A 24,483-nucleotide genomic window follows, 5' to 3' on the forward strand; every position below is an offset into this window, starting at 1 on the left:
CTTTGAATCCTTGACTTTAAGCTGGCAGCCCTTGTTTTTGTTTTTTTAGGATTTAGGGTTTCTGTTACCAGTTGCATTAATTCATTGGCAGGCTCATAAGCTTTCTCACTAACTTTTTGTCAGATTTTTGTCATCGTTTAAAAAATACATGTTGTGTATCTTCTTCTACAGAGCCTATCGTGAGGAATGGTCGTCCTCCGACGGCCCACAGTGTCCACTCCTTCCTCCACCAGTACACAGGCTCCTTTAAAAAGCCTCCACTGCGACGGCCTCAGAGTGTCATTGGAGGAGGCCTGGGCTCTCTCATGGTCATGCCTCGCAATGGCAGTCGCCTCGGTGAGATACACACACACACACACACACACACACACACACACACACACACACACACACACACACACACACACACACACACACACACAGTCACACAGGCCAAAATAAATTTTGCAAATTTTTTTTTCTGTGACTTTAAACAGAAGTTCAGTACAGGAGATTTCTCTTGTGTCACCAGGTTAAATCTGTCTAGAACCTGCAGCAGCGGCTGATTGTATTCCAGATATTAGATTAGAAGTCCTCATGAAGGATATCCTTAAAAACTAAATGTAAAATCCTTTTACATCACATTTCTTCCGTCAGCTGAGCGCACACACAAACACACACATATATTATGTGCTCAACAAACCACTGCTCGAGGCATATTAGTGCAAACACATCAATGTCAGCACAGTATTTCCCGTGTTACATTCAGTTACACAGTAAGCCATTTGTTAAAAAAAAACAAATGAGACAGAAAATAATGAGTTTGAAAAGATGCAAACCAGCATCTTGGATTCCCAGCCTAGATACAATATTTAAATTCTCAACGCTCCCTAATATCAGCATAAAGCCTGGAGGAAATGTGCTCTATATGTATGGATTTGTTTAGGCATGGGAAAATGTGATGTATGGATTTGTCCTGTGCAGTAAGGCCCCTCGGCAATGAAATAAATTAAATCTATCAGTCTAACTTATTAAAGGTAATACACTTCTTGTCTCCTGCTCGACACAGCCAGGAGCTTGATAAGAACAGAGAGGCTCGTAAGAAATCCAACAGTTGTGTTTTTCTTTCCTGTTGAAGTCATCAGCCAGCATCAAGCCCTGCCCTGTTTCCACAGACCTGCTCCAACTCCAACCTCTTATCCCATTTTTCTTTCTTTCTCCACTCCAGATATTGTCCATGAGAACCTGAAGATGGGGTCGGATGGGGAGAGCGACCAGGCGTCGGGAACTTCCTCTGATGAGGTGCAGTCGCCAACGGGTGTATGTCTGAGGAACAGAGGGAACAGACGCATCTCTGCAGAGGTGGGGATTCTTTCTTTGAGTTTTCAGACCTTTGTTTTCCTTGCATTCTCTTTAAAAGAAGTATTTCACTGCTGGAAAGATGGTATTTTCATAAAACTAAGCTGTCTCACAGCAGAAAGAAAAATACTTTAGAAACTGGTGCAACATGACCAGAGAAAACAGAAAAAAATGCTGTGGCATTCACTTTTGCTCAAGAAGTAAAAATCCTTAAACAACCAGAATGCATCGTGTTGCGACAGACAAAAAATGAATTGCAAATGAATTTGTTTCTTAAAACAATTCAGGCGAGAAATAGGCAACTCAGTAACAGAATTTTGGTTTATATTTTTTTGGCTGCTGCTTAGTTTTACTGTTCGGCCTCTGTTTTCACTGTGCCAAATCAAGTATGGCGCTCACTTCCTGTTCACAAATTTTTGCTATTAAACTTAAACAGGGAACTAAAATATGTTTCTGGAAACATCTGGGCGAGAAACAGGCAGTGCAGTAACATATTTTTGGCTTATAGTCGATCAGCACTATAAGCCAAAAAGGGGCGGGTCTGAGAGGGGCAGGTCTGTCTCTTTAAGCACGTCTATACTCTTTGTGTCTGCAGTGGAGGCATGGGCATATAAAAATGCGGATATATTGCCCGTCATTCAAGTAACAGCGCGAGAGTTAACGACACTGTGGGAGGAGAGACTGGTTAGATGGAGGGAAGTTAACCACAATTCATTTACACAAACTACCCACATTGTTATGCTGGTTGAAAGTCAGCAGAGTATCGCTTTGAATGGTGGATATGGCACCATGCTGTTACTCACCGTAGGCGTGTTCTCGTTGTGTGTCATGAACACGCTGAAGTCCTCAGCTTCCCACAAAATCTCTGCAGGGGACACACACACAAACACATACATATGCACACAGTGACTTCACAAACTGTACTGCTGAACATACGTGTGAAATCTGTTCTTTAAAGGTTTCACAGCCGCTACCAACATCACCCACCCTCACCTTCTCTCTTTACTCATGTAGACACACACACACACACACACACACACACACACACACACACACACACACACACACACACACACAGAGTCAATAAACGAAAGACAGATTTTGACGTTCCTCTGGTGGTTTCATAATGTCAACACATTATGGAAAGACTTGTCACTATGATTAGTATTTTTGTTGTTGTCTAAGAGGAATTTTATTTGACCACAAATATCTTTTGAATCCAGGGTGTGTGATTTTGTATGTATTTAATACAGCACAGTGTTATTATCCCAAATTAATAATGTTTAAGTATTTGCAAACTAACAACAAGCCTTTGCAATAAAAGCAAGTTACTGCAGAGATAAAGTTGTTACAGTGTTTTATTCAGTAGAGCATATGGAAGGACAGACGTGCACACAAATGTAGAACTAGATCAAGAGTGAAAGCTTTAATCCTGCCGGCTCATAGGGACACAAGAAAGGCAGCGTGAAGTAAGAGGAGAAAGCACACTGCTTTGTTATATAGGAAACAGATAAAATCGACTTAGCAATATTTTCTATAATTTCTTACTTCAGTTTACATCAGATTATTTTGTAGGTTTCAGTAGTGATTAATCAGAATCAGATGAACAAAATTAAATCTGTTTTTGATGCCTCTTTGATTTGTTGAGTGATCTACATAATAAAAAAGTTCTTACATGACTTTTGGATTGTATTTTAGAACTTTGAACAATATCTGAAACTGTGTGCTTATCTCCTCCTCTCTTCAAAAGCTAAGACTGATTCTTTCAATCCATCCTAAAGTCTTCTAATGGGATTTCAGGGTGTACAGTTGACTGTCCAGTTTCATAGTGAAAGTATACAAGGACGTGACTTCTTGCCTTCCGCAATTCTGTTGAATAAATAAATAAGTTGTATATTAAATAAATAAAGCTGAATATTCTCAAACTTACAGTAGAACAGATTTGTTTGTGAAATAAATGTGCCCTATTTTATGATTTGGATGGTTTCTTATTTCAGTTGTCTGTTTTTAGCATTGTCGTTTTGAGCCTTCAATAATCTCTATTCTTATGCTTTGCTTTGTGTAAACACACACACACACACACACACACACACACAAACACACACTGTAAAATTAAATCAAGTGAGATGTCTATCTTGTGCTACTCCAAATACTGCAGTAGTAGCAGGTTTCCATGGGTAGCTGTAAAACATCTGAAAAGAACTTAAGCTACTTTAATGTAAGAAATATACAATATTACAAACACAAAGAGCGGTTATACACTTTAGTGTTATGGTGTTATGTGTGTTTTGCTCTGTGGTTGATGTTGACATCTTGCCAGTGAACCACATGTTGCACAGAACCTGCTGGGTGATCATGCGAGGAAACGCCTTGTGATTGAAGAAAACACACTTTCCGCCCTTTGACAGTGTTTATTGGTGGGTTTGATTGCAGGACCTCTGGGGATTTACGAGCAGATACCAGTTGCTAAACAGACGAACCAAACATGCAAGACTGCACGAATAGAAAAAAAACCCCTTAAACGTGTTGTTAAGCAGCTTACTCCATGTGGGGCTACCCACACACAGAGACATGACACATCACCTCTCGCTGTGCATCAACAGAGTGTGCAAGCAGTGCACCACACACTTCCTGTCACTGTTTCACAATCACAGGACGTTTATGTGGACCGAAGCACGTTGTACACAAGCACACATTTATATTAAAGATTCTTTCTCACAGCCCACCAAACACTGTGTGTATTGTTTGTGCTGGTACTAACAGCGTGATTGACTGAAAGGCTGTTGTTGATGAAGTGATCCAACAGCGAAATCACCGTGTGAGGGACAGTAGAAGAAGAGTGAGGAAATCCCTCTGTCTGTGGTCAGGTAGAGGATTGTACGTTTCTCAGTGCAGAGGAAGCAGTGCTGTTTTGGGATTACATCACAAGGATTACTGTAATACGGTCCAGATGGGCCCCTGTTGTAACAGATTAGGACGGGTTGATTGGACAACTGGAGGGGTGGAGGAGGATGCAAAGGTCAGGTGATGGATGGCATCGCTTGCTCTGGGGACGAACCAGCAATCCTGATCCAGAAACAAAAAACAGGGTGGGCTTCAAAGCAGCCTGGCAGTTATTTACATGCCTTTATTTATGCATTTTTACAAAATATGGAGAGCTGAAACAATTAGGTGATCAACAGAAAATTATGTTGCGTCTATTATTATGATAGATTTATTGTTTCTCTAATATGAGAATCATCTGCTTTTGTTTTTCTTAAATGACAATAAACTGGATTATCTTTGCGTCTTAGACTGTTGGTCAGACGAATTAAGCAATTTGTGGATGTCAGCTTGGGTTCTGGGAATTTACAACAGAAACATTCCCATATTTAGGGCCTGAGCACCAAACTGTGCATTTTCCGAATTTTTGGAAGTTGCACCATGCCAAAAAACTCATGAAAATTGGTACCCGACCTCCAACCCGAAAAATTTTGTATTCTGGTTGTTTTGGAAACGGGTGTGGCAGAAGCGTTCCACAGCGCCCCCTAACGTGTAGCGCCAATGTCCAGTTTCACCTACAATTACAAAACTTTGTACACTTATGTATCATGCCCAGACGCACAGAGAAGCCCCTTGGACCCACCCCCAAGCAGCCTGTAAAACGTGCCTGCCCTGGATAAGGTTCAAACTCAACATTCCAAAGAGGTTTTTTGTTTAAATGTTAATTAATTAATTAATTTACATAAAAAATGTATGGTTTGTTCCACAAATGATGTACATGTACATTTATGTGCCCTCCAGTGCCATCTAGGGGGCACTGGAAGTACATCACGTGAAATATTTCACTCCAGGGTCCAACCTCTCTGCGTGCATTATCTGACTTTCACAGAAATTAATTGCCGCTTTAGCTGGAGTTCGCCAGTACCCCAACATAGGTGGGGCAGCAAGGGCCCTTTCATCGCTGCTTGCAGCTTTAATTTCTGAAATGTTTTTGCAAGTCTGTGAATGCAGTGTAGGTGGCGCTCTTCATGATTTTTTTTCCTCTCTGCAGCAGTTTGTAACTCAGGGGTGGATGATTGATCTGTTGATCTGTTCAGAGCTGATCAGATCCATGGATGAGAGTAGCAGATGCAAATGTAAATGTTTAGACCTAGCAGAATGAACAATTAGATTTCACTTTAATTGCACCTGACGTTCTACTGCTCCATCTGTGCCCAGAGTTCTCTATCCGCTCCGAGAATGTGGTGCACTGAAAAAACGAATAACTCATTTATATATTTATAATAGTGCTCTTAATGAAAGGCCCAGGTCCAAAAGAAGAAAATCTTTTTGTCGAAGCTGATGTTTTAATTGTATTGGGCTGCCACAAATACATGAATAAGACAACGAAAGCGGTCTCAAATTGCTTCAAAAACATATTTAAAGGTGTGAAATCTAACTTTTCTTCAGCTGTAGGAACCCTGACCTGGTGTCTGAATCTGTCAGCTGTAGGCAAACACACAGGCATAAAACTGGGTCACTGTTGGATTTGAGTGAAAGGCTGAAGGGTCAGTTCACCCGTTCACAAGTCACCTTCAGTTACAGATTAATCAATGAGCTTGTTGTTGGAATGCGGAGAGTTGCATATTGTTGAATCTTGGTGAGGAAGGGGGCATTACTAAGTGTCCAGTGTTACCTCAGAGGGAGTGAAAGATTGAAAGCAGTTACAGAGAGAGAGAGAGAGAGGGGCGGATTAACAGTAATCTAACAAATAGAGGAAATGCATGATGGGAAGAATCCAGCCGTTGCATTGTGAGTGTGTTTGATTTTATATAACAAGTTATTAGGATCATGCTTTAGTACTTTGTTGCTCTGGGAAAGACTTTACCCCGAACTCTTAAAGGGCTCCACAGGCTGCCTTTATTATGTACACTAGCCAGTATAGACGCACGCTGCACATGTATTTACAAACACACATATAGACACACACTGCCCTCTCTGTTGACCAGTGAGGCCTGAAGCTGGCCGGTTCTTACAGAATCTACTTGTTTACTCTGGGTTAACGCCATTTTGTTGTCAATCACTGGTGTTTATTTAGAGCTTACACTGTATTCTGAGGGTTTGCTCTTGTTATTTCACGGTTTTACATCATGTTGACACTGTTTTTTAAATGAGCTTGTCTGTTGTTTTCATCCATTTGTGTGTGCGTGTGTGTGCAGGACCTGAACAAACGTCTGTCCCTACCGGCCGACATCCGGATACCTGACGGTTACCTAGAAAAGCTGCAACTGAGCAGCCCGCCCTTTGACCAGCCGCTGAGCCGACGCTCCCGCAGAGCATCGCTGGTGAGTCAGAGAGAGGACAGGGACAGAGGGATGGAGATACAAAGTGGTGGTAAAAACAAAGGGTTGGGTCAAGTTTGGGATTTTTGCAATGCTGGTGTCTAACAGTGCCTGATAAAAATGAAAATATGAAAGAACTGCCCTTTTTTCAATCACAAAGGCAAATTTGAACTTGAAATTGAGCAATATATTACCTCTTAACAGTATACTTAACTGTATAGATATAAACAAATACAAATTCCCATAACACATTCACATAATCAATAAAACCTAACGAAACCACAATAATTGAACACTAAATAACAGCTACAGTGCTATTAACAGCAAAATAAATTCTGAGTTGGGATCAATAATTGTCTGCTTAACTTTTGAGACACTCAGCAGCCAGACGTTTCTCCATTATCTGTTTAGAAGCAGGTGATTTTGTCATTACAATAATAGCTGGTCCACCTTGACAGGGAGCCCCGGTCAGTTTCCAGCACTGGCACTGGGTTTTTACTACTCAACCTTAAGTCAAATGGTAATCGCCAAACACATGATAGACAAAATATATGACTAGCTGGTGAACACAGTGGAGTGTTTAGCTGCTAAAGAGCCGGATATTTTGTCAGGAGTTGGTGGAAAACGAATTTTGACTTGAAGTATAATACATGAGCTATTAGCAGTTCCTGTTTCCAATGGATGTACAGACAGCTGTCATTCTATTATTTTGATAATGAAGAAATCTGATGATTAACAGGCAAGATCAGGAGTTTCAAGCTTTTTCTATGACATCTAAGTGGATTTATTAACTTTTATATGCCATGGAAAGTGTAAATCACACTGAATCTAAAAAATATGTATATAATGAACATCTTATCGTTCAGATTTAATTGAGTAATGAATCAGAGGATGAGTGCTTTTTTTACGCAATATGTGGCAGTGCAGCTCTTTTAACTGCCTCTTTGTTCTGTTGGTGCTGCTGCTGATGTTGACCATTTTGGTAAAAAGGTGAAATCAGTGGGCCAAAATGCAGTACAATAACTATCTTCCTGTTGTTATACACTTGGCATACTGCCCCTCTCAACTCATACAGTGTCTTCACCCAGAGCTGCAAAGATGAGTTAATAAGTTGTCAACTATTACATTAAATCCCAGCTAGCTTATAATCGATTTAAGCTATTTTTAGGGAGAAATTCATTGATTTTAGCTTCTTAAATATTAATATTTTCTGGTTTCTTTTCTCCTATATGACAATAAACTGAATATATTTGGTTTGTGGACAGAACAAGACATTTGAAGATGTTATCTTAGGCCTTGGGAAACACTGACTTTTTTTTTTTTTACCATTTTCTGCAGTTTTACAGAGCAAACAACTAAATGATTTATTGAGAAAGTAATTGACAGTATAACAATGGTAAGTTGCAGCCCTATATGCCTTATGCCTCTATCAATTGAGGACCAAATAGGTCTGCTTTTGGCTAATAACTCATATTAATCTGACATATCAATATAGTTCATCACATTCGTTCAGTCTCATTGATTTTCAGCGTTGCCTGCAATGGTCTCAGAAACTCAAAGACTCTGACGTTTGACAAATACATTCAACATTTCATGGCACATCGCTTCTCCCAACCATAGTCTTATCTAACATTTTGGATCTAAAATCGGATTCTGCAGGGCAGTTCTTAGCCTGAATTGTCAGATAAATTTAGTGGAATACAAAGTTCAATATTTTCCTGTGAAATGTTATATTTCAAAAAACTCTAGCACTGGTACCTCTCAACTGTGCTTATGTAAATGCACAGTATTTGCTGCCCACGTCTGAGAGTGAGCAGTGCTGATTTGAGAATCAGCAGCGGAGGAGAATCAGGCGGAAACAGAGAGAAATAGACACACAGAGGCTGTCAGGGAGAGGCTGCAACACATAAAGATAGTTGTGTTTTATTTAAAGGCAGCTAGAAACAGAAGTGAGAGAGTGAGAGCTCACACCTTGTCCTGTCTTATCTCCTCCACTCAGCCTGTTGTCAAGTCTTTACATTTCACCCAAGCATTCACTTTGTTAACAACTTCAATAATTGGCTTGTGGTTTTACTTTGAATGTCAAAAGCAGAACGAAGGAAAAGTAAGAACACTGTGCCTCACCCAGTCCACTGCATTTGCATACACGCTCCCCTGCAGAGTTGTTTATAAAGTGCAAAGAGACTTCGCGTTGCACCGAGACCTCTCGGCTCATCTGGTCTTCAAGCTGTACAGAGGGCCAGTTTGTTTTTAAAGTTAGTTTCCATGCTCCTAGTTGTTGGCTTTCCTTTGATTCTCAGTCTGTCTTTCATACCAAGCATCTTAGTTGTGAAATACTTTGTATGTGGGCTTTTTGTAGCTGATCAGTTACAAAGTGTAACTTTTTTCTAATTTCTAAATCACATCAAGACTGCAACTAGTGATTATTTCCATTATTAGTGAATTTGCTGTATTGTCTTGATTTATCAAGTCATTATTTTAGCTGTAACATGTCAGAAAACAGTGACAAATGCCAAGGTGATAGATTTAGATAGCTTGTTTAAAGTTCAAAGTTCAAGTGCACATCGGGATACACACACTCATTTTATTGACAGCTTACATTAAAATGTGTAAACATACATTTAATAAATGCTCTGATTTTTTACTTTTTAAAGTCTCTGGTATCACAAGTGTTAAAGCTATGTTTACATCGACCACATCTATAATTCCCATTACATCTTAAGCAAGCCAGGTAGTTTTCATGTTGGGATCCCTATGCATAGATGTCACAATAAAGTCCCTTATATCCTTACCCCTTTTATAATGAAACCTTGGCATAGAGGCAGAGATATGCTGCACACAAGGATCACATTTAAAAAAAGACCCCAGGATTTTTAAGTAATGTTCTTTACCCTTCCAGAGATAGTATTGTAGTCAGACACAAAAGAAACTCTGTTGTGTCTTGCTCTATAGGATGGATAAAATAGTTGTCGTTTTTGTTTAAATGTGTCCAGTTTACAATCACGAATGACAAATAAAAGCATCAACTCAAACATTAAAGAAGCTGGAACAAGCAAAATGTTCCCATTCATGTTTAAAATGAGTCTTAGATAGTTGATTAAAGGGCGCAATGTAGCCCACAGGTGTGGACGCCACATTAGGTCGGCTCCAAAAGTCACACAGTAACACAAGCTAACTGATCAAAGGATGACGGTGTGGTGCAATAGATAACCAAACTGTATATATATATTCCAGTAGCACTCCTAATTTACGGTTCAATTCCAAAAATGTAAAATCAATACATGGCAGCAGATGTTTAATTGTGACAGGCTGCGGCAAATAAATGTGTGGAAAACCTTGCACTGGTGGACCAGCAACTCCTTGTATGCTGTGAGGTAAAAGTACTGTTTCTGTCAAAGGAGTCTGGTGGCTTTGGACGAGGGCAGAATCAAAACGTATTTTAGCCGCCAAAAGAAAGGACGTCTGAAAAAAATCTAAATCAGTTTCAGTGTACACTAAATGTAGGGTATTTTACTGCTTTACCTTGCCAGCAGACAGCCCCATCAGGGAACTGAAGCAGTTATATTGTCTTTAATGCATCTAGACTCGTAATTTTACCTCACAACACACAGGAGCTGCTGGTGTACTGCCGCCTCAGTTGTTTTGTTTGTGTTATTGTGTGACTCTGAACTGAACTAACGTTGCTCCACAGCTTTAATTGGGTTTACATGTGGCAACAACATCATGCAGAAACAGCATGCTTGTGAAAAAAGTGCTTGTGAAAAAAGCATTTTGATGCTAACACGTACACACAATTTGAATTTTCAGATGACGAGGAACACTATTGTTCAGCTACAGATGATATACATTTTTTTTTAAATGATGGAGCTGCCCTTTAAATAATTGTCGGAGCTCTAAAGCACATTCGAGTTTTCATTGTGTATTAAGCATGCTTTATAGATAATGTTTGCCTTGGCTTCCCTATAAACAAACACATTGTAAAAGCCAAAAGCCAACGGTCCTTTGTCACAACAGATTAGCTATGATGGTGGTTGGGTGTGTATGACCTCCTTACATCCCCCCTCTGTCGCTGCGAGGCCGTCATAAGGATTTGCCGTAGTGTCTGTAAGCTTGTCAGTGCTAATAAAGACGCTGCCCTCATTAATGCTGTTTGTCCTTTTCTCTCCTCCAGTCAGAAATAGGATTCGGGAAGCTGGAAACCTACATCAAACTGGACAAACTAGGGGAGGTACGTAAGAGTGTGTGTTCACTGTTGACCTTCACTTCTTCACAGGTGTTGATGTTCTCATTGAGATACAACACATACAGACACAGTTATAGAGTTTACTTTTAACCCCTGACAGCCTATCTCACCTTTATCCTCCAGGGCACGTACGCTACAGTCTTCAAGGGGAGGAGTAAGCTGACGGACAACCTTGTGGCGCTGAAGGAGATCAGACTGGAGCACGAAGAGGGGGCGCCATGCACAGCAATCAGAGAAGGTAATAATGGTTCACTGTTGCACCATGAACCTCATACCTGTCCCTCAGCCGCCTTCAGTTTTAAAATGTTAACTTACCAGGAATATATCACTTATTTCACAGCATAAAAGAAGTTTCTTGCCATAACAGAAAAACAGAACTCTAGATAATTAATCATTAAGCTTTATTGTCATTTACTGATGGTATTCTTTTATATTACATTTTGTGGCGGTAGGATACAGCGGCGGGACTCACCAGAGGACCATGATACGATATTATCACAATACTCAAGTCACACCATAATATTATTCCAATTTTAAACGTTTTGGAATATGAGTTTTGGGATAACATATTCAAATATATTGGTAATTGTTACTTTTTTCAACTGCAAATTATGGTCCCAAAATAAAACATTTTTCACATCTATTACAAGTTAAAAGTCATTTCATCTCACTTCAGTCATTTTTTATTAAAGTAAACTGAATATAGTGGCCTGAAAAAGCAGTTTATTTTATAGTTTAGTTAAGTTTAATTTCTGTCTGCAATATTAGTAATTTATATATAAAGATATTGATGCTTGGCATCCATGTATCAATACAACATTGCCACCAGAATATCATGATTCTATACTGTACTCATTTCTTTTTCAACTAGTAGAACAACAAAGGCTTTAAAAGTATGCTGTCTCACTCTTTGTTTCTCTCAACAGCTTAGGAAGAAAGTATTTCATGCAGGCAGTTTGTCATGTTGATTTGATTTATTTGGCATATAAAAAAAACAAACATGCAGACACGCTTGGGTCACTGACATACCCACGCATTTCCACATATTTTATTCATAAAAGAGGGAAAGGGACATTGTTCTATGAACAATTATCCGGACATAATGCTCCACTTTTATCTACAAGAGTTACATGAAAGTGTTAATGAGGTTTTGTTCAATAAATGTAAACTGACATTCAATAAATCGCTGAAGTGCCTGAAACTGAGACAGGTTTCTAGTAGAAATGCATTGTTAGCTAGTTAGTTAGTTAATTTAGAGTCAGAATGTAAGACCAATTGTAGAAAAGAAGTTCTGCAAAATTACGAGAGCAATGTTTGTATCTTGTGGCCTCTTTGTCCTTTGTTTTGTTTTTCTTTGAATACTGTATTTTATATTTTTGTTTTAAGACTGTGTTGATTGTTTAAATCTACGAGTCTGAGACATGAGTGTAAACCCAGAGACATCAGAGTCAGATATAAGACAAAGTCAACTTTACGCATCTCATTAAAGACAATGAGTGTCATCACATCCTCACTTTTACAGCTGTCACCTCTTTCTCTTCCTCTAGTGTCGTTACTGAAGGACCTGAAACACGCCAACATTGTTACACTGCACGATATCATCCACACAGACAAGTCGCTCACACTGGTCTTCGAGTACCTGGTGAGACCAACAAAACCTCGACCTTCACTTCCTCAGTGACTCACATGTTATTCTGTGCACGGATGCTAAAATGAATTTATTTTACATAATTATTATTCATGACCCTCTGCAGAGTTGAGGATGACAATACAGGAGCACAACTGTTGCTGTGCCTGTAGCCTTTCCATTCACCTAACAGCGTCTCTCTCTCTCCCTTTTGTCTAGGACAAAGACCTCAAGCAGTACATGGACGATTGTGGGAACATCCTGAGCATGCAGAATGTCAAGGTGAGCCTCTGCAGGCGGCCCTGCTGGCACCGCCAACCACATCAACTGCCATGACTTTGTGGTTACTGTCAGTGCAAGAAACACTGTTAGTGTGCCCCCTGGTGGTAGAGGGTAGACAGTGGCAGGAAAAGTGGAACGTACTTTTCCTGACCTTACTATTTCACAAAGATCTATTTTGTCCAAACTGGATTCGTTGTCACTTTGAAAAAGAAAATACTGCGTGTTAAACTCATCTTAGGCTGTTTGAAAAGTGCATGTAAATATTATGTTTCTGTAAGCATAATTTCAAACTCAATGATTTTATTCTGCTAAATAAGATATCGATAAACTGCATGTGATGATGCAACAGCATTTATTAAGCACCACTACCTGAAACTGATGTTGCCGATATGATGATAGTTTCTAATGAAAAAGATATCTTTTCCCAGATTTTTCTCTTCCAGATCCTGCGAGGCCTGGCGTACTGTCACAGACGGAAAGTTCTCCACAGAGACCTGAAGCCCCAGAATCTGCTCATCAATGACAGAGGAGAACTCAAACTGGCTGATTTTGGTAAAACAAAAACTAAAAAGAGTGTTTTCATCAATTATTAATCTATATAAAGTTGAAGAGTCCTAGTTAAACAGTTTATAATGCATAATGTAGAGTGCATGATACAAGTTAATTTAAGGCATGTCCAACTTTACTTTTACAAGATAAAGTGTGCATAATCTGGATGCAAAAAAAGGTGCAAGTGCAGGATTTAGTCCTGTGATTATTCATAGGTTTGTTTTGGGTGTTACATGAATTCCACCAATCAGTGTCATGTCCCATTCTCTTTATGTGCGCATTATTCAGAAAGTAGGTAGGCGTAGGTAGGATGCTGGTTGGTGAAATTATACATCTTTAATGACAAAAATATTAATTGTATTCTCTAAAATGTGAACAGAGCAGAGCAGAGCTGCTGCCAATTCCTGTTTTAAGAGTGTGCAGTTTTAAGTTTTAAAAGGAACAGCTTAACTTCAATTACTTCAGAAGCTAAAAGTAAAGTTTATAACAGCAGTGTTTAGTTCTGCTGCTAAAATGTCTCTCAATATTTGCTACAGTGGGATCACTGCTATGATGTCTGGGCGCTCAGCAAAAACCTCTCACTTTGTATTGCCAGTATTGCTCACCAATATGATGAATCCACAATGCGATTTCGTTTAAATAGCAGGAAAATACTGTGACATTCTGACTTAAGACCAGGGTTGGTTTGTTTGTTTGTTTGGGTCAGTGGTGCGAAAAGTAGCAATGCCCCAACAATGTGCCTGACCACACTTCATTTAACGTACATGCCCATGTGCACAAAGGTGGGCGCAAGTACGTTCACTACGTATCCAGTGTGGGCATGGCCGATAAAATGACCACTGTGTTGTCACTAGCAGTGACAGTTGTACTGCGCTGTGAGCCACTTTGCGCCGGGTGTAAGATAGGGCCCTAAGATACTTCTGTGACATGAATTATCTTCCGCTTGGATGAAAGATGACACCTGTTATTACATTTCTGAAGCTATTTTTATCTATATTACAAGCACTGTTTCCTACAGGGAAGTCATGTAAAAACTGGATGAATATTTGGCATTTAAGTTAAAGCCCTTCATATGAAGTTTCTCCTAAACGTGCCCATTGGATGTGTTTTTATTGCTCATTTCTGCTCCACAGGGCTGGCAAGGGCAAAATCCGTGCCCACTAAAACATACTCTAATGAGGTGGTAACACTTTGGTATCGGCCTCCTGACGTGCTCCTGGGCTCCTCTGAGTACTCCACTCAGATAGACATGTGGTGAGTGGGCCTCGCTCAACAGGGGGGGATTACTACTGTTAGAAAACACTCATTAGACTCCTGGCTTCTCTCTATTTATGTCCATGTGAGCGCAATGAAGGTGCAGTAGCAATAGCCCCCATGAAAGTGTTTTTAATTTTTGTCTGTTTATTTGAAGTCTCTTGCTGCTTCAGTAATTTGTGAAATAAGTGCAGATGTTTGGAGCTTCTTTGATGCTTTTATGCTGAGCAATTTATGAAGTGCAGCAGCAGACAGGTGTGCTAAAGGATGCAGTAAAAAAATCTGTGAGATTTCAGAATGTTGGTTTTCTTTTTGCAAGACTTTGGCACAAAACAGATTGGATCAGCAAATAGTATTAAAAGTCTCTATAGAGACCTTTTTTGTTATTTTTAAGATATAACATAACATAATCTTAACGTTTTAGCAGCAAAACCAAGCATTGTTAATGAACAGAAATGGACAGTGCACACCTGCCTCAAGTTGTTACCTGGTAGCCATTTGTGCTCCTGCTGTCTGCAGCAATCTCTCTCAATACTGGACCAATTTCAAAAACTGTTGTTGCAAGGCTTTATTTGCACGGGACGGGTAAACCTCGGGACCTCTGGTAATTTGTAATAATTGCAGAAGTAGTCAATGATCTTAGTCCCGTGCCAATCTGCCATGCCCGTAATTTGTCAAGTAAAATTCCACCGCCAATTACCTTACACATTTCGCCAAACACAGAGGTTATGTGTCAATATTAATCTCGTGTAATTCGGCATCTCTGAGATTTGGGGTTGTATTTGGGATTTCTGTTTTGTCAGTGCCTTGATTCTGTCTCTATCCAGGTCGTGAATTATGGAGGCTGCTTTTGTAATTACAAATTGATAATATTTTGGGTGTTGGAGGCTCATCTTGCCACACGACATGGAGGCCTGTCACTGAAAGGGCAAACTCACGTCAATCAGAAGATAAAAAAACTTCAGAATTGGTTCTGTTTGTTTAATCCAATTTAAAAGAAAAATAAAAGAGTTTTGATCCACAAAGGGGTAACACACATACTATTTTATTTGAATAAGTGATCAAGCTTCAGTCAAACATTTGTATACGATCTAATCCCTCTTGTCTGTGTCTTCCTGTCAGGGGTGTCGGCTGTATATTCTACGAGATGGCTGCCGGCAGGCCCCTGTTCCCAGGCTCCACAGTGGAGGACGAGCTGCACCTCATCTTCAGGCTGTTAGGTCAGTGCTGCCCCCTGCTGACAGGGGAGCACCCACACTTTTAATATGAGCCTTTAATCGCATTAACCCTGGCATGTAGCCCCTGTGGCAGCGTGAAAAGCCCCTCCAGCTGCCACGGTACAGCCTGACTAACAGGGTCGATTGAATGTCCCTCCATAGGCACTCCCACAGAAGACAGCTGGCCTGGAATATCCTCCATCGACGAGTTCAAGTCCTACAAGTTCCCCAAGTACAAGGTCCAGCCGCTCATTAACCACGCGCCCAGGTGAGACTGGCAAACTTCTTTCTTGAACAGCTTCTCCTCTACATTGTTTTTTATATCACATCAGATACAGTGTGCTGCAACTTATCAAATGAGGTTATTTCAGATATTTTATTTGGCAATGACAGTTTTCAACTCTCCCCCCATCCACTCTCTTGTAGTCTTTTTATCATTGAAGATGGAAATGACCAAATGTTTCTAAACAGGCCCAGGTACAAGAGAAGTCAGTGTATGTAGAGCTTTGTAGATTTCAGAGTTAGACATTAGTATTATTGGTTTGTTTAGTTAAGAGTGTGTGCTCTTTGTCCCTTCCTGTAAGGAAATCCTGTGGAATAGTTGACTGTGTTTCCTTCCTTATACTCGCCAGCATCTGTGAGTCACCCCACCTCTCCTGACCTCTCTGCCTGCCCCTCTATCTCCCCTCTTTTAGGTTGGACACTGATGGCATCGACCTGCTGATGTCATTCCTAAAAGTGAGTCTCACGATATCTGCCAGGCATTACTGGCATGTTAAAAGCAGTGTGACACATTTTGCAGCTATATTAAGAATATATTTTTGGAGAGAAGTGCATCAAGGCGCAATCACACATTGCTGACTCCATTTTGTTGTTGTTCTTTAATGACCATGTTTTTCTTCCTGCCCCAAATTTCAGTATGAGTCAAAAAAGAGGATCTCTGCTGATGAAGCAATGAGACAGCCGTACTTCAGGAGCCTGGGGCCACGTGTGCACACACTGCCAGAGAGTGAGTAATGAAATGGCAACGCAGTAATGCAGACTTGGCAGGCTCCCTAAGGTGCAAGTTGAAGGATATTGCAGCGTACAGTGAGGATCAGTTACAGGCTCATAACAAAGACACTATTCTCCTGGCAAGATGTGATTTCTGTTGCACTGACTGGCTCTTTATGTCTGGCAGGCATATCCATATTCACACTGAAGGAGGTCCAGTTGCAAAGAGATCCTGGCTACCGGAACTCGTCGTACCCGGAGTCAGGTGAGGAATGATGAACGTGTGAATGCTGTGATTGCTTGTGTTTTCACTGTGAATCAGACATTTTCAAACCGTTAGTCGTTCCTCCCAGGGGGGCAAAGGAGACATGGGGCAAAGATTCTGCAGGAGGTGAAATTGACAGCTGATGCTAGCGTTATAAAAACAACAGGATGTTAATTATTGTTTTTGGGCCCATTCACGGTCAGCAGCAGCATGACACAGCTCATTGAGCCCACTGAGGTGACTTTAACCATATTGCTGTAAATATGCATTTTGTGTTTTTAATGTATGTATTCTTTAGGATCCAACATGCCAGGTGGGTTTGGTGTTTTTTCCCTCAGGAGGTATTCTCTGAAACTTAACAGCTGAACTCACCATTTAAAAACAATTTAATTAATGAATAATTGGTTTGGTTTGGTTGGCTTTTTAAAATTTGTGTTGACTGAGTGCCATTTTAAGGAGTCAGCTTGTGATTGAGGCCTACAGGGGAGAAGTGAACACACCATGACTTTTTATGACATATACGATGACATGTTCTAGGGTCTACTATATGATGATTTTTTAAAAAATTAAACATGCTATACTATATTTTCATGACTTATCGTACTACTGTCAAAAACAGTATTGTATGTAATAAAAAATGTCTTAGACTGCAGCATCCTGGAATGATATGCCTGCATCTGACAAGAATGTGATCTCTTTTGCACTGCTCTCTTATTAGCCTTCAGTTAGGATAAAATTATCAGTTATATCAAAGTTTGCTGCAAAAACCTTCAAAGAAAAAAAAGTTAAGTATATTGTGTCATAAAAAGTTATAGTTATAGGGTGTCAAAAATGTCATAGCACAGTATGTCATATAATGTCGGTATAGTATGTCAAAAAATGACATGCATACCATGACACAATAATAACCTTTCTTTTCTCTCCCCTCAGGTAACGGAAAGAGCAGAAGACAAAGCATGCTGTTTTAGATTCTCTGGACTGTATTTCTTTTTTTATTTGGGAAGCATCTCCCAGCTGTACAGTCATGCAAAATGGATCAGTAACCCGAGATGGATGTTGGCGTTGAGCATCCCCATCATCATCACTCCCCCCAAGCTACTTGGGAAACTCGTCCACAGTGCGACCGACCCCCTTTCAAGGTCTGGCCTGAACCTGACCTATAAGAGACATTTATATACTGTACATCTATATTTATTGAGAAGAGAATTTGCTGCTAAATCTAACTACTGTCTAGAATTCTAACTGGCTCAGTCACTTTAATGAGTACATGCAATGTGTATAGATTAAGTTTTTTTGTTTTTTTTGAAGTGATGGTATTTTAAGTAATATTTTTGTCATTATTTCCATTTTAATGCATAAAATCTCCACCTCAAAGCTCCTCAGTGTGTGTAGGTGTGTAAGGCGCACATACAAACAGACAGATGTTTCTGTAGCAACTTGTATGTGACCGTTTACTTTGAAGGTTTTTGCAACCAGCTTTGATATAACTGATAATTTTATCCTAACTGGAGGCTAAGACGAGAGCAGTGCTGTCAAGCTGTGTGCAAAATAGATCACATTCTTGTCAGATGCTGGCATATCATTCCAGGATGCTGCGGTCTCTGTCGTGACCAATGAACAAATGCAAGAGGGAAAAAGGCAGCATAGGATTATTAACAAGGGCATTACCGGATTAGTTACGTCTCCTAAATTCTTCAGAAAACCAATATGTAACTACAGTGTACAACCTTCTCATCCTGACACTTCATCTTCTCCAGTTTTTTTTTTACAAAGAGGAGGTGCAAAGTGTATCCCAGGTGTTTGAATCTGCTGCCTTTGTGCATCACAAATGTGTTTTCCTCTCTGCCATTCCCATCTCCATCAACTGTAAAAAAAAAAAGAAAAAAGGAAAAAAAAGAAAAAGATTTTTTTTTCTTCTGGATTGCCTCCATCATTGTGTTGCATGCCTGCTGCTCTGTTGTATGAGGAAGCACACAGCCACTGAACTCCTGTATCAGGGAGCATTAGCTATAGTCCTGCCCCTAGTGGATAATGAGACACAGCCTATTTAACAGTGTTACAAGAGATGTTTTGTATGATATTCTTTAACTTTATTTGTTGATAATTGTTATTGGTGTGGGATTTTGTTGAAGATGCCCTCCCATATTTGAGCTTTTTTCCCCCAAAGTAAAGAAAATTAAATTTAAAGTTTAAAAAGGAAATCATGTTTATTGGTTTGTTTTTTTTCCTGTTGTCTAAGCATTCTGTTTCATTCATTATTTGGATAGTTTATCCTATTAAGGTTCGTAGGCGTTGGAGCCCATCCCACTGGGCATTGGGCAGACAGGTCAGCAGATTATCACAGCTGACTGAGATAAGACTGGAGGCATTATGTTTACGGGTTGTCTGTAAGTATGTTCACCCATTATAGTGTACACAACATCTTAATATTTTCTTCAAAGTTAGCACAAACATCCATTTGGACTCAAGGATGAACTATTTTTTTTTGGTGGTCGAAGTTCAAGGTGGCTGTGGCCAAGTATTTCTCGCTCTTGTAAACGCAATATCTCAAGAACACTGTAGAGACAGTGTGACAGTGAAATATGACTCAAACAGCTTGTTGACGTCACACTGCTCGTTTAATGTTTGCAGGGAAGCTCAGATATTCTTCACAGGTCATACTTTTGTAAAAGCAGAAACAGATATAAAGTTTAGAGTCCCAGATGTAGCAACAGCAGCATGTCGATCTAGGGGGTGACTCCTGTCTGACCCAGTGTGTCCAGGTTACGTCCTCACGCCGGCGTGCGTTGCAGTACACAGAGAGGTGATCATTACAAGACTTTATGGAACTTACTTCAAATTTGACTCAAACATTCAATTGGACTCAAGAATAAACTGATTCAAATCTGGTGGTCAAAGGTCAAGGTCACGATAAAGCATGTTTTCAGCTATAACTCAAGAATTTCTATGCCTATATTTTCACACAAATGTCTAATCATTTTATATCCACAATGTCAAAGGTCAACTGTGACATCATAATATTATGAAAAAACCCAAAACACTTTTCTGGCCCTTACTCAGTGTCAAACATACAGGAACGGACGGGGACACATTTGGTCAGATTCTAAATTTGTGACGCTAATTTTGTGTATGTGTGTGTGTGTGTGTGTGTGTGTGTGTGTGAAGCATCCATGTTTTCACAGACATGGATGTAAAGTAAGTTGTACTTGACTGGTGCACGAAGGCATACAACTGTGAGGTAGTAATTCGGGTTATGGCATTCTATGTCATGTTTTATCATGTACTTTACTGTCAATATCATGGCATAATACACTAAAGACTTTCCTTATTATAAACTACTATCATCTTAAATGACATCCCATACTATGACTTTTTATGAAATAATTTTTTTGACTAACTACACTAGTACATTTTTTATGACACACAATGCTGACATTTTTTGACAAACCATACTGTATACTATGACATTGTCTTTGGACATAATTTACATTACTTTACATGTCATTTTTATGACACAATATGACTTTTTTATGACCCATTATATTGATGTTTTTTATGATACAATTTCTGATGTCATAGTATACTATGACTTATTGTGCTATTTGGGATGAAATACTATACTGTGACTTTTTTATGCTATTTTGAAAGACAAACTAGTTATTTCATCAAAATGGGATAAAAAAAAGTCATATTAAAATATGTCAAAAATGGCACAAAAAAGTCAGATGATTGGATGCTGCCGCAAAAATAAAAAACAATAACAAAAAAAACCCCAAACTGATTGATACTAAAGGGTGTCATCCAAAATAGCACAAAAAATGATACTATAGTGTCATCGCAAAGTAGTAGAAAAAACGTCACTACACTGTGTTGTCCAAAATATAAATAAAAAGTTATACTATAGTATGCTGTTCAGCCATTTTTGGGACATGTCAAAATTTGAGATTTTTCAGCATACTCTACTATGCAGTTTGCGGCCATTTTTTCAACATGCTATTATATGATGTTTAGGCCTTTTTATTGACATCCTATACTATGACTTTTTGGCCATTTTTACAACATGCTATGCTATGAGGCATTTCTACGAGGTATAATAAGCGATTTTTTGGACGTCATTTTTCGCCGTTCTATACTATGCAGTTTTGTGCCATTTTTTTTTGACATACTGTATTATGACTTTCTGGCCTTTTTTGACCCCGTTTTAAATATGCTATACAATGACACATGTCTACGAGTTATAATAAGCATTTTTAAGCCATTTTTTGGACATGTCAAATTTAGTAATTTTTTGCCATACTGTACTATGCAGTTTTTGGCCATGTTTTCGACAATGGATATTATGAGTGTTTGGCCCTTTTTGTCATTTCTTTAAGATGTGCTATACTATTGCGCATCTCCACTATCTTTAATAAGCAGTTTTCAGCTATTTTTCGAACATTTCAAAATTTGATTTTTACTACAATACTACACGATGCGGTGTTGTGCCATTTTTTCGACATGCTATAGTATGACTTTTTGGCCTTTTTTGACGATTTGAATATGCTATACTATGACTCATGTCTGACACATATAATAGGCTGTTTTCAGCCATTTTTTGGACATGTCAAAATTTGAGATTTTTACCTATGCTATTGAGTGTGGTTTTTGGCCATTTTTTCAACATGATGTCTTTTGACTTTTTGACGTTTTTTTGGGCCCTTTTTTCAACATACATGCTATGGTGTGACTCTATGAGCTATAATAAGTGCTTTTCAGCCATTTTTTGGACATGTCAAAATTTGAGATTTTTACCAATGCTATAGTATGCAGATTTTGGCCTTTTTTTTTTACATTTTGCTAAATTATGATGATTTTTTCATTTTGCTAAATTATGACTTTTTGGCCCTTTTTGGGCCATTTTTTCAACATGCTATGCTATTGCGCGTCTCTGTCAGCTATAATAAATGGTTTTCAAATATTTTTTGGACGTCAAAATTTGAGATTTTTACCAATGATATAGTGTGCTGGGGTTTTTTTTTGCCATTTTTTAAACATGGTAAATTTCGACTTTTTGGCCTTTTTGGGGCCCTTTTTCAACATGCTATGCTATTGCGCAACTCTGTGAGCTATAATAAGTGGTTTTCAGCCATTTTTGGGACATGTCAAAATTTGAGATTTTTACCAATGCTATAGTATGCGTTTTTTCGCCATTTTTTCACCATGCTAAATTTTGACTTTTTGGCCCTTTTTGGGCCCTTTTTTCAACATGCTATGCGATTGCACATCTCTGTGAACTGTAATAAGTGGATTTCAAATATTCTTTAGACATGTCAAAATTTGAGATTTTCACGAATGCTATAGTATGCGGATTTTGGCCATTTTTTCATCATGCTAAATTATGACTTTTTTTTAGCTATTTTCGGCCCTTTTTTCAACATGCTATGCTATTGTGCAACATCTCTGTGAACTGTAATAAGTGGCTTTTCAAATATTCTTTAGAAATGTCAAAATTCAAGATTTTTACCAATGCGATAATATGCAGTTTCTGGCAATTTTTTCAACTTGCTAAATTATGACTTTTTGACGTTTTTTGGGCCCTTCTTTCAACATGCTATGCTATTGCGCATCTCTATGAACTATAATAAGTTGTTTTCAATGATTTTTTGGACATGTCAAAATTTGACATTTTTAACAATGCTATAGTATGCGTTTTTTTCGCCATTTTTTCACCATGCTAAATTATGACTTTTTGGCCCTTTTTGGGCCCTTTTTTCAACATGCTATGCGATTGCAAAGCTCTATCAGCTATAATAAGTGGTTTTCAGCCATTTTTGGGACATGTCAAAATTTGAGATTTTTACCAATGCTATAGTATGCGTTTTTTCGCCATTTTTTCACCATGCTAAATTATGACTTTTTGGCCTTTTTTGGGCCCTTTTTCAACATGCTATGCTATTGCGCAACTCTTTGAGCTATAATAAGTGGTTTTCAACAATTTTTTGGACATGTCAAAATTTGACATTTTTACCAATGCTATAGTATGCTGTTTTTCGCCATTTTTTCACCATGCTAAATTTTGACTTTTTGGCCTTTTTTGGGCCCTTTTTTCAACATACTATGCTATTATGTGTCTATCTGAGCTATAATAAGTGGCTTTCAAAGATTTTTTGGAAATGTCAAAATTTGACATTTTTACCAATGCTATAGTATGCGTTTTTTCGTCATTTTTTCACCATGCTAAATTATGACTTTTTGACGTTTTTTGGGCCCTTTTTTCATCATGCTATGCTATTATGCGTCTATCTGAGCTATAATAAGTGGTTTTCAATGATTTTTTGGAAATGTCAAAATTTGACATTTTTACCAATGCTATAGCATGCGTTTTTTCGCCATTTTTTCACCATGCTAAATTATGACTTTTTGACGTTTTTTGGGCCCTTTTGTCAACATGCTATGCTATTGCGCATCTCTATGAACTATAATAAGTTGTTTTCAATGAGTTGTTGGACATGTCAAAATTTGATATTTTTACCAATGCTATAGCATGAGTTTTTTCACCATGCTAAATTATGACTTTTTGGCCTTTTTTTGGGTACTTTTTCAACATGCTATGCTATTGCACAACTCTGTCAGCTATAATAAGGGGTTTTCAGCCATTTTTGGGACATGTCAAAATTTGAGATTTTTACCAATGCTATAGTATGCGTTTTTTCGCCATTTTTTCACCATGCTAAATTTTGACTTTTTGGCCTTTTTTTGGGCACTTTTTCAACGTGCTATGCAATTGCAAAGCTCTATCAGCTATAATAAGTGGTTTTCAGCCATTTTTGGGACATGTCAAAATTTGAGATTTTTACCAATGCTATAGTATGCGTTTTTTCGCCATATTTTCACCATGCTAAATTATGACTTTTTGGCCTTTTTTTGGGCCCTTTTTCAACATGCTATGCTATTGCGCAACTCTTTGAGCTATAATAAGTGGTTTTCAGCCATTTTTGGGACATGTCAAATTTGAGATTTTTACCAATGCTATAGTATGCATTTTTTTCGCCATTTTTCACCATGCTAAATTTTGACTTTTTGGCCTTTTTTTGGGCCCTTTTTTCAACATGCTATGCTATTATGCGTCTATCTGAGCTATAATAAGTGGTTTTCAATGATTTTCTGGACATGTCAAAATTTGACATTTTTACCAATGCTATAGTATGCGTTTTTTCGCCATTTTTTCACCATGCTAAATTATGACTTTTTGGCCTTTTTTGGGCCCTTTTTTCAACATGCTATGCTATTATGCGTCTATCTGAGCTATAATAAGTGGTTTTCAACAATTTTTTGGACATGTCAAAATTTGACATTTTTACCAATGCTATAGCATGAGTTTTTTCACCATGCTAAATTATGACTTTTTGGCCCTTTTTGGGGACTTTTTTCAA

The 24,483-nt window shown here is 38.7% G+C and overlaps 1 protein-coding gene across 4 annotated transcripts in view; it reads left to right on the plus strand.

Moving 5' to 3' along the window:
* Nucleotides 1–19,272, plus strand: part of LOC121949861 (cyclin-dependent kinase 17-like) — a 40,620-nt gene extending 21,348 nt beyond the window's left edge. For 2 of the 4 annotated variants that reach the window (XM_088080401.1, XM_088080402.1), the window contains 16 exons: nucleotides 172–336; nucleotides 1,208–1,341; nucleotides 6,519–6,644; nucleotides 10,813–10,869; nucleotides 11,008–11,122; nucleotides 12,432–12,526; nucleotides 12,731–12,793; nucleotides 13,222–13,345; nucleotides 14,476–14,596; nucleotides 15,719–15,816; nucleotides 15,976–16,081; nucleotides 16,240–16,290; nucleotides 16,509–16,551; nucleotides 16,732–16,822; nucleotides 16,994–17,071; nucleotides 18,002–19,272. In XM_088080401.1, the coding sequence (XP_087936527.1) occupies nucleotides 172–336; nucleotides 1,208–1,341; nucleotides 6,519–6,644; nucleotides 10,813–10,869; nucleotides 11,008–11,122; nucleotides 12,432–12,526; nucleotides 12,731–12,793; nucleotides 13,222–13,345; nucleotides 14,476–14,596; nucleotides 15,719–15,816; nucleotides 15,976–16,081; nucleotides 16,240–16,290; nucleotides 16,509–16,551; nucleotides 16,732–16,822; nucleotides 16,994–17,071; nucleotides 18,002–18,039 (1,505 nt within the window). In that variant the 3' untranslated portion in view covers nucleotides 18,040–19,272. The remainder of the gene's footprint in view (nucleotides 1–171; nucleotides 337–1,207; nucleotides 1,342–6,518; nucleotides 6,645–10,812; nucleotides 10,870–11,007; nucleotides 11,123–12,431; nucleotides 12,527–12,730; nucleotides 12,794–13,221; nucleotides 13,346–14,475; nucleotides 14,597–15,718; nucleotides 15,817–15,975; nucleotides 16,082–16,239; nucleotides 16,291–16,508; nucleotides 16,552–16,731; nucleotides 16,823–16,993; nucleotides 17,072–18,001) is intronic. The other 2 variants (XM_042495669.2, XM_042495670.2) reach the window with 1 other exon arrangement.
* Nucleotides 19,273–24,483: the final 5,211 nt, after the last annotated feature.

The sequence above is a fragment of the Plectropomus leopardus genome, chromosome 7 (assembly GCF_026936395.1).
Source record: "Plectropomus leopardus strain MGB_pleo_1.0 chromosome 7, ASM2693639v1, whole genome shotgun sequence".
In the NCBI taxonomy this organism is placed as follows: domain Eukaryota; kingdom Metazoa; phylum Chordata; class Actinopteri; order Perciformes; family Serranidae; genus Plectropomus; species Plectropomus leopardus.